Source organism: Silurus meridionalis, chromosome 12 (assembly GCF_014805685.1).
Source record: "Silurus meridionalis isolate SWU-2019-XX chromosome 12, ASM1480568v1, whole genome shotgun sequence".
Lineage (NCBI taxonomy): Eukaryota > Metazoa > Chordata > Actinopteri > Siluriformes > Siluridae > Silurus > Silurus meridionalis.
The window spans coordinates 8,947,825-8,964,536 of NC_060895.1; the positions used below are offsets into that span (position 1 = coordinate 8,947,825).

The 16,712-nt window shown below is 35.8% G+C and overlaps 1 protein-coding gene across 5 annotated transcripts in view; it reads right to left on the reverse strand.

The window, feature by feature from the left end:
• igsf9ba (immunoglobulin superfamily, member 9Ba) overlaps positions 1-16,712 on the reverse strand; it is a 76,351-nt gene that overhangs the window by 49,157 nt on the left and 10,482 nt on the right. For all 5 annotated transcript variants that reach the window (XM_046862750.1, XM_046862751.1, XM_046862749.1 and 2 more), the window contains exons 2-3: positions 10,899-11,096; positions 1,667-1,813 (exon numbers count right to left, since the gene is read on the reverse strand). In XM_046862750.1, the coding sequence (XP_046718706.1) occupies positions 1,667-1,813; positions 10,899-11,096 (345 nt within the window). The remainder of the gene's footprint in view (positions 1-1,666; positions 1,814-10,898; positions 11,097-16,712) is intronic.

Consider the following 16,712-nt stretch of genomic DNA (forward strand, 5'->3'; position numbering starts at 1 on the left):
TATTGAATGCTTAATTCCAATTGGTCAGAATGCTTCGCTTCAATTCTAGAACATCACAGCTTGGACATCACTTCCAAATGTGAAGTTAATAATAGTGTGTGGTCCAATTTTTAGCATTTTTATATTTATAGTTATGCTTTTGCAGAGATCTGTTCAGTGAACTAGTCACATAAAAAGATTTCATAAATATGTGTAAATTTTTATATGATGCAGCTTTCTGTAATGAAGAAGAACATTTTCGAAAGAGTCTTCAGTGTGCAAGGTTTAAAAGTTAGAACTAAAAATTGTAAGTTTGTGTTTTGATAAGCGAAACTAACTTCTTTAGAGGATATTCCAGGACACTAAATATAATGTAAAATTAAGGCTTTCGTAAATTAGTAAAAAAAACCAAAAAAATTATTGGCACAAAAAGCTGTAAATGTTACAGTTGTATTAGCTGTGCTATAAAAGCAATAAAACTTTATGATGCGCTGTTATTGCTGTAATTAGGAGCTTCATGTAAGCCTGCATCACACTGCTGATTTATTATTGATTATTTTATTTAATAAACCCTGTCTGGTATTGTTCCTTGTATATTCATTTATTATGTGGTGGTGTTTAAAAATGTTTTTGTAAAGAAAGGCTGTCAAAAGTAAGGTTCAGGACTACAGGTATTTCTGACATTCCAGCATAAATGATTATGATGACCAAATAATTAGATTTTTCACATAGGTATGCATAAATATTCTTTTCTTTTACCTTGTCTATTATACATGGAGAGTATAAGCCTATAAATAAATGCCTATCCTGGTGTGTATGAGCTTCTTAAGGTGGTAGTAATAAACCCCCAATACATACTCATAGGATGTACATCTACCTACACACACACACACACACACACACACACACACACACACACACACACACACACACACACACACACACCAACTCAGCAATCTGAGTTTATCAAATCTCAAGAACAGAACAAGGTAGCACATTAAGCAAGCTTGAGGCAACATCCTAGAAAGCTCTGATCTGGTAAAAATAGTAAAGGCACACCAAGGTATGCGGCTTATTTCCAACAATGAGTGAGTGAGTTCAGTCTCCTCTGCTCCTTGGCTGCTCCTTTGGAATTGATTTCATGTTATTTGGTTCCCAAAAGAATCAGAATAGTCTCCGCATGACACGCAAGCAGCCTGAGAAAAAGGCAAGAAACGCAAATGAGCATATTCTGTTCCGGTGCCGTCATCAGTTCAGCTTGTGAGCCCTCTGAATGAGCAATGTTGCCGGATTTGACAGAGTCCAATCAGTCCGTCTATTTTCAAACATTCTTAATTGCAAACCTGCCAAAAACATCGCCTGCATTTTAAACATAAGCTTCAATAGGTCCGTTGGGAGAAAATAACAGGCAGTGTAATCAGTCAGATACAACAAAAAAGTGAAGCTGTACGTTTCACACATTCCATTTTGCCAGAGCAAACGGTTACATACATTAAATTCATTTCATATGTATTTTAGATGGATGAATTAGTGACAAGATCATTAGGCATAAAAAAAAAAAGAAAAGCTCATTCATTCCTGTATCGTGAGCTTGCTAAATGGACATGAGCCAGAGAAAGAGCTAATGTGCTGTGTATTCTCTAGACTGTAAAAGGATCTCTTGCAGTTGCAGATGTGTGTAACTAACCGTTGACTGTGAGATGGACCCAGCTGCCATTGTGGAAGGTGTCGTACTGCTGTTCCAGCATGAGAACCTTGCACTCGTACCAGCCCTGGTCCTCCGAGCGCACCTGATCGATCTGCAGAGACGCCTTGCCATGTAGGCTCGTCCTACCTGCAGAGGATACGGACCAAAACATAGTATCATGTAAAACATTTATATTTATCACCAACCACAGACCAACACAAATATACATGTATATGTATATTTGAGGTTTATTAGTTGTAGTTATTAGTAGCTATTATTATATTACCAGCTGCATTTTTGTCTTTCATTTAGTTAGAAAATCGTTTCTAGCATTTATAAGTGACAAGGGTGTTTTGCAGATGTTCCAGAAAATTAAAAATGTTTTCTTTTATAAATTATTTCTTTATCTTAAAAAAAAAAAAAAACTTTGGTATTAACAGTAATCACCCGCTTTACCGTGGAATTGCATTTGCCACATAACTCATTTGTTTGGCTGACTTTCCCTGTCTCTCACTGACAGCACGATAGAAAAAAAAACTTACAGGGAATTGTTTTTATGGAGTTTTATGTTGAAATCATGAAATGTATTAATAAAAATATAATTATTAATTATAAAATTAAGCAAAATATTAATACAGTACAGTTTTGTATAAAATAGCATTTTTGGGGTGGCGTCCGTTTATCATGTTTTTTTCATTTATAAACGAGGATTACTGTAGTGTGATTGGAAACTAATGAAATCTTTGTGACTGGTTATTATAATCACAAAGAAAGCATATAATAGAGTTTTATACTGCTATACAAACCTACATGCTTAATGACAAACAACTTAAACCCATATAAACATTTATGAAGCTCAATTCACAATTTACAATATGCATATATGGAACATTTTAGTGAACTTCTATGTATAGCTGTTTACTGTAATAATTGATATAATCATGCTGTTAAATGTGTCCCAAATAAGGACTGTTTTTTTTAGATTCTTCTCAGGTTCTCTTCCTCATGACTTTTCAGGTGGGTAATTTTTTTGCCACTGTGTATCCAAGCTTGCCTATTAGGAATCTATGCATTTGTATTTCTGCTTAAACTGCTTTATGACAATATATTCTGTAAATGAACAAACAAATAAACAAATAGAATTTAAATAAACTTAAATAGAATTAAATAGAATTGTGCTATGCTAATGTGTTGTGTTATGATGCAAACTGATTTATAAACTGTATTTATAGCATTTTAGTAGGTAGGTAGGTAGGTAGGTAGGTAGACAGACAGACAGACAGACAGACAGACAGACAGACAGACAGACAGACTGTAGATAGATAGATATATAGATGTTTGCGGACACCTGATAACAAGGTTTTATGTACTTTTGAACATCCAATTCCGAATTTAGTCCCTATTCTTCTGGAAAGATGATGTGAAATCTCTACTGATTTAGGGCAGGAAGTGATGTAGAGTCAGAAGACCTGGGGTACAGTCAGCATTCCAGTTCATCTCAAAGGTACTTAACAAGGTTGAAGTCAAGAGCTCTATAGCAGGCCACTGAAGAGCTTCTACTCCAACCCATTGGTACTGAATTTGCAAAGCTGCAACGTCATGGTGGAACAAGCATCCAAAGTCATCCTGACGAGAACTATAACTATAGTATTACGTTAACGTTATTAAAACGTGTGGAAGAAAAGCACAGCCGTAATATAGACTCTGGAACAGCGATGTGTGCAATGTCAGTATTAAATCCTCACTAAGTGCACTTACCTCAACTATGTATATGGCTCTATGAAAACAATCCACTAGATTTTATCATAGTGTCTCTTACAAACATCTTGTACAGTTGGACCAAAGACGCTGATTGGTACAAGGATGTATATGCACACTACATGTCCAATATTATATAGGCCAGCCCAGTCTCACGGCATTTCGTATAGTCATCTATCTATCTAGTCATCGATCCATTGATTCGTGTTCATAGACACAAATTTCCCTCTTTTTCATGTCACTGAGGACGACTTTCTATGTAATGTATTTCAATAGGAAGTATTTTTAGTGCCTCCGCCAAAGTTTTCTTTCTGCCACTGGATACCACAGACGGTGTATTGTTATTTTTTCGTTTGTTATTGATTTTTTTAATCTTCAAGCACTATTACTCAACATCAGCAGGACATTTTATTCTTGTTTTTATTGCTTTATATTCGGTAAGCTACTCGCTAATATATACCATCGTCAGTGGTTCCTTCCAGTCAAAACACATATACAAAATATATTCTCTCTGTTAATTAAGGAGACTACATTAATTAGAGACACACACATTTATTACAGTATAACCCTAACCCTAACCCTTACCCTAACCTTAACCGTATATATATAAAAAAAAAACATTACCTTTGGCATTTCTGTCAGCGTCACTCATGATCCTCTGCCTCCGTTGCTATGGAGACGGAGCCAGGCGGAGACAGTCGTGCTGAGTTGAGTGGCACGAAAAAAAGGGAAATTCGTGTCTATAAACACGAAGCAGTAGATTAAAGTTCGTGACTATATCACGAAATGCCGTGAGACTTCATTGTGGTTGCACATGATTGTCTAGGTTGTCTTTTGATCACTAACTGAGGGGCAAAGGTTTTTCAGCCTGCTAATGCACAATGCAAGATCCAAAAAGACATGATTTGCCATGGGTGGTTTAGAAGGCCCCAAGAGTCTTGTACAGAACTTGAACTCACTGAACACCTTGGGATATAATTGGAACACTGACTGCACACCAGTGCCTGACTTCACTATTCACAATGAGCACAAATCCACATTGCCACACAAAGAGTAAAGGCTGTTTCAGGAGAACAGAGAACTCCATATTAAGGCCCATGGTATTGGACTGAGATGTTCAACAAACACATATGCGTGTCCACATACTCTTAGCCATATAATGTATGAATATTTCTAAAAACTCAAAAATGCCACACTATATAAGTACTTGCATTCATTGATATTACCCACGGCATGCTATTGCATAACTGTATACGTTTAATGTAGAGTATGTACGATAAATAAAACAATGCTGTGTATCTCAGAACCTGTGTTACACATTCATTAACAAGATGTGTATAAATATATTGTGTAAATGATACATTTTCTTATACATAGCATTCTGACTGTAATGGGAGTCATGTCATGGTAACCAAGTGGGATACCATCTCTCATCTTCATGGTGGAAGACTTTGCTTGGGATTGAACATTGGCATATTGACGGTGTGGCTAGTCTTTATGCTTCACAGCACTGGTTTATCGACCAATAGGTATCATAGCCCTGGGATCACAAGCAGCACCTAAGAGAGGAAACTGCAGGTTTCCAGAGCAGGAAATCAATATGCCACAGGGAAACAGGGGCTGCAGCCTTGCAGTAAAGGAAAAAAAAAGGAAAAAAAAAAAATAATAAAGCTTTGGAGAAACACATCTATTATTGCACAGGCTGATAAAGTGCTGATGAGAGGAGTCATCACCAAGGTTAGAGAGCAAATCCATGCTCTTTTGGCAAATGAAAAAGATCCCAGATCCTACTTGGGAAACACATTTTTTTATCATCCAGATTGTTAATTACACCTGGATTGTTCTCTGCGTGTCTTGAATTGATGCATCATAAAGTCATTTTTCAGTACCTGCTCATTGTTTAATGCAGGTTAAGGAGCAGGAGCCAAGCTTTTTAGCGGCTTAATGAACATAATCTATGTGTCAGCACTCAGGAATTAGAAATAGATTTGTGATTGCTATGCAGCTGTTTAGGGACTATAGCACAATGGTCTCCTTGGAGCAAAAGCGATCTCTCTTTATACAGTATCTGAAGATCACTTCCGCAGGAAGCTGTGGGTAAATTACATTAAACATGCTGCGCTAGTCGCTGAATGGTTTGTTTCCAGTTTGCTGAACCAATTAACTCTAATACTCAAGCTCACATTATACAAAAGATAATTTAAGTTAAAGCAGTTTCTTACATCTTAAATGTGACTGGCACAGTACTAGTCCTAGCAGGTGTTTAACTTGCCAAACTCGACAAAATGTAAATAGGAACCTACTGTGTGTGTGGTAATGAATAAAAACCCACATCTGACCACAAGTGGCATTTCCTCAGGGATTAAACTGGAGGAAAGCTCAAGGGAGAGAAAGTAGGACTCCCTCACCTTTAGTTCATGGCAACAACAAGCAGAGCACAGCTCTTCTACTACAATTTTAATGAAAATACATTGTAGTGATAGTAATAATGACTATATTTTAAGTCATATATATGTTTTCCTTTATTCACACTGATGTTAGCCTCCATTCAATGCAGTTGTTTATACATTAATACTGAACATGCATAAAAATCAATATTCAGACCGCAAACAAAATTGTAAACTAGCTTTATTCCAGGAATTGTACATGCAGGTTGAACTCTCCTGGGGGTAAAAAAAAAACATTAAAAAAAGCTACATTAAAAAATCTTCTAAACCAGTGAACTAGGCACAGGCCTTAAGATTTAGGAAGCTGCAAAGTCAGACACACCAAAACGTTGCTTTTATTAGTCGTATCACTCTTATTAGATTCTCATTAGTCAAAGGTCCATAAACTTGTACGAAACACTTAAGAATCTGGCTGCACATTAACAATAAAGATCACAAGTCAAAAGAAAAAGAAAAAGAAAAATATCATTACACCTTCAAATTAAGTGTTACTGATGACACTCAATTTTGTGCATCTATAGCTGGTGGCTTTTTATCTCATAATCTACAATCACATGCTTTTTTTATGCTGAATAACAAAGGTTTATGGCTGGTTTTTTTTTTTAATAAATTGTGATATTTAGAACTACAACTGCATACAAGACTTGTTAGAATTTTTTATGTGTACAATTTTAATAGTCAATTTCTCTTTCCTTTTTTGTTGCACTGGATTTTATTTAACAGCCAAAAATGCTGTTGGCTTCAGTCCCCTGTGTTAATACTGACCCAACTCACCATAAATATTTAAAGTAAAATATGTTGAATTTACAGGCCTTACCGTATTACATACATATCTCTGCCAGAAAGAAATCAGATGATCATTTGTTATCATTTTCATTCCAGTATAGGAATTAGATTTGTAGCATGTTAAATTAAACCCTCAACACGAAAAAAAATCGACTGTTTTAATCAGATTTCCATCCTTTTTATCTAAAAAAATCTTTTTCTCCATGTTTTATTGAAATAATTTGTATTGTTATTGGGAAGTTATTGGAAGTTAAAAAATTTTATCTGTGTGTGTGTGTGCACACAACATAACGTAATCTATTCTCTGTATAATGTGTATGCTGAGGTAAAAAAAAGGCAATATTTGTTTCTTAAAAAAATATAATATTGTAAAGAAGTATACCTTCAGAAACCCTCAAAAAATAACATGAATTCTCATATAGACCTGAATAGGTGAATCAGATTCCATTGGAAAATCCTGTAAAAGTGGTCCAACAACATTAACTATTTATTTATTTGTCCTATAAGACCATAAAATCATGAAACAAATTGCAATTACAATTCTGTTTTTTCTTATTGGAATCCTTTAGAATTTTTTAACTTCTAGTTTTACTGTTTATTTCAATGACAAGGAAACCACCTGGACAAATGTAACAAAATAAAGCCTGTATAGAAACAATGAAAGAGATCTGTTGTAGTTTTGCTTGAACTCAAACCTTATTTTTTTATGGCTTTGTTAATATAAGTTATGCCATCTCTATTACTCACCTTTTGCCTTCTTTTTTTATATCACATATGTCTCTATTGACATCTAACTGGTTTTCCACTCCCTGTGGATGTTTTACATTCCATATCCTCTTCCTGTTAAAACTGGAAGGCAGCATGCATTGCTTGTCTGATCTAAGTAAAAATTATTCGTTTAAGGTTGCTTTCACTAATAACTGTTCAGAAAGAGTTTATTCTTATATTAAAACCACGCTTCATGCACTGTTTTGGCAAAGCAACAGTTGGAAGGCGAAGAAAACATTTATTTGAAGCGATTATCAATAGATCCTGAGGGATTTTAAGTGTTGGTTTTTCCTAAAATGCTTTAAATGATGAAAATAAAAATCCATGTGCACAAAGAGCAAATGTTTGTCTGATAAACATTTTTTTTTCCCTGAGACTAGTAGATTATCATGTACGCAGTAAATGCATGATAGCGAAAGCAGATACGAGTGCTGGGTAAGATTGTTTTATCTAATAAATAGGCAAACAGATCCAAATTGTTAGGGAACATTGTGAAGGATAAACAGGCAAATGTCAAGCGATTAGCAAACAAGAACAACAACAGGGAAAAACCATGGACAAAAAAATATGAAACAGAATCATGAACAAAATGACTCAGTAATTAATAGTGAAACTGAGGGAGTTACTTCACAAATACCGAACACACACATTGAGCATGCATTTTTCACTGTCGTGACTGGAGGGGGGGTGGGGGACCTCTGATAGACATTGTGATGCAATACACATGTACTATTTGTACACCTGCAAAAAGAAATAATCATTAGCATTAAGTCAATTTAATGTTGAATCTAAAGTTTAAGTTAGTAGTTTTAAATTATTAGGAGTCAAATTTGATTTCCAAGCTTTAATCATATGCAAGTTATGAGCTTTATTTAAATTTAAGTTTCAAGTTTTTTTCAAATTGAAGTTATGAGCTTTTTGACAAATATAATTTATAAGTTAGGCTATGTCTACACTCATTTGGATAAATTCTAAATTCTAAAAACACTACACATCCACACTTCAATTTTTCCATTGTTTTCCAAAAGTTGCTCATCCACACTCAAACGTCTGAAAATGCTCATGTTCCTGTACTGTGCATGTGCAAAACATAAAATGCTTCGACCTGAGTCATTTCCGCCTGGTGTTTAATTACTTTCTGGCTGTTTAAAACGTTGTGACAAGGACTAAAAATGTGTTATTGTTTTTCGAAAGCCCAAATTAAAATTAAGTTCTCAAATTCATCCATTTTAGAGGGTGTTTTTAAAAAGCTATGTTTACGTCGACTGAAAGCAACGTGTGGACGGAAGGCCAAAACGGGAAAAAAAAAGCGTTTTCAAATCAAAATATATTAGTGTGGACATGGCTTTATATGTTTTTTTAAATCCAAGTTATGACTTATGCAGTGTAACCTCCATGCTCATGACCTTTGAACTAATAAATTACATCAAAATGTTTAAAAAACTATTTATTATTGTATTATTCATGTAAAGTAGTATATAAAACATTTTTTACAAGTAATTTACAATTTTTGTTTAGTTTACACTACAGTACATGTACAAATCCCCTTGAAAAAAGAACAATCAAAAGGAGAGTCACAACCTTGCCATTTTTTATTCGTGAGGGGTCGTAGAACGTAACCCCCGCGAGTATCGAGGTTGCACTGTACTTTAAATCCAAGTTATATGATTTAGTCAAATCCGAATTTTATTTGAATTTAGGTTACAAGCTTTAATACAATCTCGGTTACAAGCTTCAAGTCAAATCTGATTTAAACATTTTAGTCAAATTAAGTTAGTAGATTTAGAATTAGATTTAATAGGGTTTAATGCCTGATGTCATATTAATTTGTAAATTGTTTCTAGGAAACAAAGCAAGATTTCATATGGCTATCTATACACTTCCCCATTTTGTAGCTTACTCATATCAAGGTAAAAAAAAAAGCAGTTTTTTTTATTTCCCAATTTTGATGCGTTGTATCAGGAAGTAATCCTTCCTTAACCCACTGTGGGTGAAGCTCATTTTGTTTAAAAAGCACAGTTTCAGTAAAAAAAAAAGCATAGAAAATAAAAACAAAATAATTCAAATTATTTTTATGACATTACAAATGAATGAAAATATCCATGCAAGATATAACATATACCGAAAAGCTAAATATTTACATTTAAACACTTCATCACGCAGCATTCTAGAACCGGTCTGGTGATTAAAAATTAGAATAGCAAACTTACTCCAAATAACAGTTCATCCCACTAATTTCTTATAGAAAAGACTCCAGATTCCACATAGCCTATCATATAAAGACCAAAATTCTTCAACTAAAATCTACATGTAAACTGACTTGAGTTAGTGGCGAATATGGGAGAAAATGCAATATTTTCTAATAAGTTGGAGATTCCACTGTGCTGCATTGGCACCTTTCAAAAGAACTGAAAATGAACATCAGACATTATTTTTAATGTCAAATGCAATGAGGAAACAGCCGAAAAGTGAGATGACCAGTTCGTTTACTACTCTACTTACACACCACAAATCCATTTATTTTTACATGTGAGCTGAATATTTACTGGTGTGCTTTCATTTTAGATCCTGTGGTGGAGAAGAATCATGTCATGCAGCAGAAAAAGTGTTTGGTCTCTCAACTGGAGGTCCTGAGCTCAAATCTCTACATGCTCCATATTCTATTATGCCTGTCAATCACAATGACGGTAGTCAATCTGTGAACTTGTGCATGGAAGAAAGCGGTTTGCCCTTTCACATGAGTGTTCAAGTGAAAAACAGAGGATTAAAGACTCAGAAAGTCTAAGCATTCATCTGCTCTTTATTCTTACTGCTGTGTGATAAGAGAAAGATAGCTAGCTGGGACATGGCAAATATTTCAATTCAGAGCAAATTAGACCACATGTGGGTGTCGTATATTCACAATCACTTTCCATGGTGTCTTTGTGTGTTAAAGACATACAAGCTCACATAAATCGCACTCTCATTCTAATAAACAATGCAGTTGCCTCTGCTAGTGCTCCACAATATTTAGTCTGAAATGGATTACTCACAAACCTGTTCACATGCCCTAGTTGAGAAAATCACACAGCTCATGTGACACGTTCCTCACGTCTATCACCAGGTTTGGCATATCCACGTTGCTGATGTCACTGATCTAAGTGTGTCTGTCACAGCTTTGTAAGTGTGTATATGTGTGTGTAATTCTCTACTAGCTCCAACAGCAGACGTGGGATAATTAATGTGTTATGCATTTTTTAACAGGAACAAGTGGCAGGTTAGCACAGAGCATCTCAAAAACCTGAAGCCTTAAAAGCATATTGATTAGAAAAGACATTCGACCGGATTTTAAATTAGTATGTTAAGGCCAAATGTGCTTGATTAATGTATACAATCTGGGTATCTCTTATAATTAGCATTGCATTATCAAATGTATATTTTATTTTATTTTTTTAATAATGAATGAACATGAACCAAATATTGTCCCAACTCACCAGCATACTCAGGATCCACATGAGGAGGATAGAAGCGGAAGTTGATGAAAAAAGGAATAGGCACACCAAACTTGAACCACTCCACCACATAGGGGGTCTGCTGGCCGTTAAGGGGGTGGCTCACATCACATCCCAAAACTACACTCTCTCCTGCACGGGCCGTCACAAACTGGGGCTCCTCTCTTATACCGTGGACACCTAGGCACAAAATGACATACAAGAAGGGTGTTGAATGTAAACTACACCTTACAGAAAGCAAATATTTATAGTTTTATGGTAATAATTGCTTGCTAGTTTAATAGGGACACTTGTACACTGGCAAATGTATGAAATTATCTAGTCATTCAATCAAGTTGCAGCAAGACAATGTACAATATAATTTTGTGTTAAATCCATATACTTTTTTTAGAACATTTAAAAAAAAAAAAAAGAGCAGGAATATCCTGAAATAATGGTACTGGTACCAGCAACCATGCAATAGTTAAAGTACAGAGATCACCCTTTTCTCTATTTGAATGTTAAATGTGAACATTAAGCGAATGTATCTGCATAATTTTATTACAATGTTGTGCTGCAACATGATCCAATTCAATTATTGCATAAGTCAATGCATAATCTAACTAGCCAGTAAACAAATGCAGAACATAGACAAAAATATTGTAAAACCTGACTTTTCCAGGCATAATGTAATCTTCTAGGGTTGTCTTCTAGGGCTGTTACCACAAAATTGGAAGGCCAGAATTGTATGGGATGTCTTAGCATTAATTTTTTCCTTCATTTGAACTATACCCAAACCTGTACCAGCATGCCCCTCTGCTCCAAAAGAGTGTTATAAAGGTTTTTATGTAGTAGTGTAGTTTGTAGTGAAAGATCTAAAGTGGTCTGCTTTAGAGCTCTGACCTCAGCTCTATTGAACCTTTGGGATGAACTAGAATGCTGACTGCACTCAGGTCTTTCTCACCCTACTGTACATCAGTACCTGACATTACTAACACCCTTGTGGCGACAACCACTCTCCAAAATCTAGTGGAACATCTTTATAGAAGAGTGGAGGTTATTGTAACAGCAAATGGGTACTAAATGTAAAATTGGAGGTCCAGAAAGCACATACAATCAAGGATCTACAACCTTTTGTCCACATAGTGTAAGTCATCATGACCAGAGGACTCATAAGAGGAAGGTGTACTAAATCCTCATTTAGGGAGCTCTGGATTGAAGAAAGGTCTCTACCAGAGAGAAATCTCCCACGGAGTGTGTTTGAGAAGGGCTACCAGGCCCGCAAACCTGCACGGCCACCGCGGGGCTACCAGTAGGAGCTTGACTTAACAGGGGGAAAGAGGTATCGGCGCAGCCTCGGCCACGCCTGTACCATGGCATCCATTAGTGTTAGGGTGTTAGGAAAAAACAGAGGGGGCAGTGCAATGTTTCTTGAGTCGCAAACAGGTCCACCTGAGCTCTGTGAAATTGTTCCCAGATTTGCTCCACGTTGGGGTGGAGTCGCTATTTCCCGGGCCTTGGGAAACAAACTCTCCTACCGTACTGGACAAACACATACAGAGCGCTTCCTGAACAACAGAAGCTAGCGCTGGTTTCACTCCATGTGCTTTTAAGCTTCCTGGTGGTGACGTCACCCCACCGGTGACGCCACGCTTTCCACCGACTGATTACCGTATTTTCTGGACTATAAGCCGCAACTTTTTTCCCACACTGGATTTTTCCTGGTTTCACAAGCTCCAAGCCAAAAAACTGAACCCTATAACATTAGACCAATGAAATTGCCGAACGGGTTCAGGTGAACCAATGAAACTCTCTATATTAAATTAAATGCGCTTCCACTGAATCGGCCTGCACCGCGTCATAAATATGGATGAGGTTCTCTGACGTTTGACCTGCCGCTCACTTGGACTGGCAACAGAAAAAGCGAATCATTTGTCACGCTAAAAACAACCGGGCATGAAAAAACACACTTCACCTGTGTTCTGAGCTGCACGGCATCGGGAGAAAAGCTTCACCGATGGTGATTTTTAAACGCACGACGATGCCAAAAGAAAAATTCCAGAGAGAAATTGTTGTGAAAGGAAGGAGGAAGACAGTGAACAATGACTTTCTTGTTAGGCTACTGTTTAGATACAAGCCGTTTAACAGGCAAAGTCTTTAATTAAAGCCTGTGTAAAGTTCATTAGTTTCAGTGTAGACACCTGCGGCTTATAGACATGTGTGGCTTATTTATGTTCAAAATAAAAATGTTTGAAAAATTCAGTGGGTGCGGCTTATACATGGGTGCGCGTAATAGTCCGGAAATTACGGTATACACATGGTTCAGAATGTAGACAATGCAAAGGCGTTCCCATAGCATTTCTGACGCAGCTAGAGTTCCCAAAATGGAACCAAGTGGCTCGCCCGGTAATTTCTTTAAAGGAGCTAAAAACTAAAACTGCAATGTACTAATTAGATACGAAAAAACCCTTACTACTAAAAGAACTGCAAAAAATTTCAGAAGGCCACACAACTGAGAACAAAAACATTAAGTATCCATGTAATTGCAATGATAGGGCTTTTTCTGCAGTAGAAATCATTTTCACACCTTCTTTCATAAGTGCTGCAATACATCAATTAGATTTAGCAGTTTAATCTCCTTGTTCTAGAGAAATAGGTCACATTATTAGATTTTGCCTGCACAGCTTTTAGACAGAAACAGAATAGATTTCATCAAATTATGTGAGTGACCCTAAGCATATTGTGATAGTACAAGTGTGCAAATATAAGCAACACAAAAAGGCACTATAGCCGTGATGAACGGCCAAGTGGACGTGAGCATGCTCTCGGAAAACTCTCCAGATGCTGCACGTTGCAGCAGCCTCATAATAAAAAAAACCCTAAGCTCAGGGTTTAAGCATTTTACAGTCTAATTGGAAGCTCATTGGATAAAACGATAGCAGAACCATGCATTACACATGCATTATATTAATAATAAATATTGTTTGTCTGGGATTGGAACAAAAGCAATTACATGTGAAACATTGCACAGACAACAACAGGGTATAATTTGTGGTGGGTGCAACAGAGAGTTTAAACAGAAGTAGCCCCTGCAGGTCCAGTTCATTACAACTGCAGCTGTGGCTGCACTGGTGCGTGCGTGCAATCAACTTTAGTTCACTATAGCCTGCTTCTGCTCTTACAAGCACAGCAAAGTCAAATAAACCCTACATGACATTCCAACTCCAAGCAGTCATTCTGCACATTAGCATTTCTAAAATGTATCTGTTGTTTGCGGTGCCAATATCTCCTTCTCTACTAATGGAATTATTTTATTATTTATAAGAAAGACCTTTACTATCTGTATCATACTTTTTATAAAGTTTAAGTACATAAATTACCGTAATTTCCGGACTATTAAGCGCACCCATATATAAGCCGCACCCACTGAATTGTACAAATATTTTTATTTTTAACATAAATAGGCCGCACCTGTCTATAAGCCGTCTACACTAATGTACTTTACACAGGCTTTAACGAAAGACACGTTACACACGGTGAAACGGGTGAAATATGTTGCTCTTCCTTTAGGAGCATAGCGGTATTTTGGGAATAGCATGCCGCCGTATTTTTCCGCTATTACTGCATGTGTGGAGACCGAGGATTATGTCCTTATTATTTTCTGATGCTCATTTCTAAGTTTCTTTGACTAACCCATAACGCTGTTGCCAAGAAAAATAAATAAGCACGAGTTTTGGAAAGCTGTCTGTGCTTATATGATTTCTGTTGCAACTGGAGAAGCTATCTCTGACTGAAGCTATCCCTTCACCCTGACTCAACGCGTTACAACGGCTTGTATCTAAACAGTAGCCGACCAAGAAAGTAATTGTTCACTGTCTTCCTTCTTCCTTTCAAAACTATTTCTCTCGAGAGTTTATCTTTTGGCATCGTCGTGCGTTTAAAAATCACCCGACGGAAGTTTTTTCTCCCAAAGCCGTGCAGCTCAGAATACAGGTGAGGTGCGTTTTTTCATTTCCATTCGGAAATTTCATTGGTCTAATGTTATGTCGCTCAGTTTTTTGGCTTGATGTTTGTGAAACCGGGAAAAACCCAGGAAAAATTTATAAATTAGCCGCTTCGTTGTTTAAGCCGCGGGGTTCAAAACATGGGAAAAAAGAAGCAGCTTATAGTCCGAAAAATACGGTAAGTAAATTCTCTTACATAAACCACCGACATGGACATCATGCAAATTTGTTGCTGTAAATGTTTTAGAGAGGCCATTTTCTAATAGCATCCTATCCAGAGTTTCTTAGAGCAGGGTCCCCAACCACCAGGCCGCACAGAAAGAATAAAAACTGTTTAATGGTTTATTATAGTTCCATTGTATTGACTTTCACTGTCTGCAGTGTGGTATTTAAAAAAAAAAAAACTATTTCAGCCAATGCCAATTTTTCAGTTTTTTACTGTGCATCTATAAAAGAAACTCGAAACTGATTTTTGTATTATGGTGAGTTAAGTTACATTTTCATTATATATGTAATCATTAAAGGAATAAAATAATCATGCCATATGTATCCTAGTAATATGAAATGCACAATATTGTGTTTACGTATGCACAGACAATGGAAAAATTATCTATTGTGAAACTAGTCCATGGTGCAAAAATGTTTGGGGACTGCTGGCATAGAGGGACCAGGGTGTACCAAACACTGTACCAAACACTGATGTCTTTGACAGTTTTTCAAACTTATTTTTTTTTTTTTAAGATAGCCTTTAAGCAAGTCTTTTAATTAAGGAAAAATCCTCATGGCAACCTATCACACACGATACTGTTGCCAAATTTTGAGCCAAACTAGAAAAAATTACTCCTTGTTTCTACAAATAAATGGCAATCATATTAAGGATGTTTTGTAAGTAAAGCTGCATTTTTATTTACTATTTTGGAACATGCTCTATCCTGTTCCTTGGTGACAAATTCAGGAAGAGAAAAAAAATAAAGTGTTGTGAAGTGATATAATTCCATACTCGAAAGGGTTAATTAAATGTATTTTACAATTTTAAAAAGTAAACCGCCAATTACACAACAAATAATTTTTTTTTCTAATGTGAAACAAATACAACATAAATGCGAAGGCCAAATTTGACAATTTAAAATAAAAAAATAATAAAAAAAAGACAACAATGACTATAAAATAAAAAAAAACATTAAGACTTTCACATTTATTATTCATGAGCCTTTAAAATAGCACTTGATCCGACACAATCGATTAAAATATTTGTTGATTATTAGTTTATTACTATAAATAGTGTACAAACAATTAGTTGATTGTATATACAAGGTACTATATCAATGTTATGAATGTGTGTGGTTATTGACCCATTTTTTTTTTAATTCTTAATTCATTTACAAGAAATAACTGTCTTGTATTTATAACATTCGAAACATTTGAAGAACTCATTACAAATGTTGAAAGACTCTTCTTCTCTCATCTAGACAATAAACTGTGTGCTTTTTATCAATTCATTTAACTTTTGAAGTTTAAACTATCAAGAATTGTAATTATATATTATCTGTAGTTGTTCTACTTAATTTCATGTTACATCAATGTTACATCACATTCAACTCTTAATACTGTACTAGAATACATTTTAATTTAAGTTAATATTCTTGGTTTACCTCCATATATTTTTGTCTGAATATTAATTTTTCCAATCACTGATGGTATCAGTCCACCTAGTCTTTTTGGCCAGTCCACATGTTTGCTTTTTCCCAGCTTCCAACACACCCAAATCATCACTTTTCTGGATTTTATGATTCCGGCTGCTTGTAACTGAAAT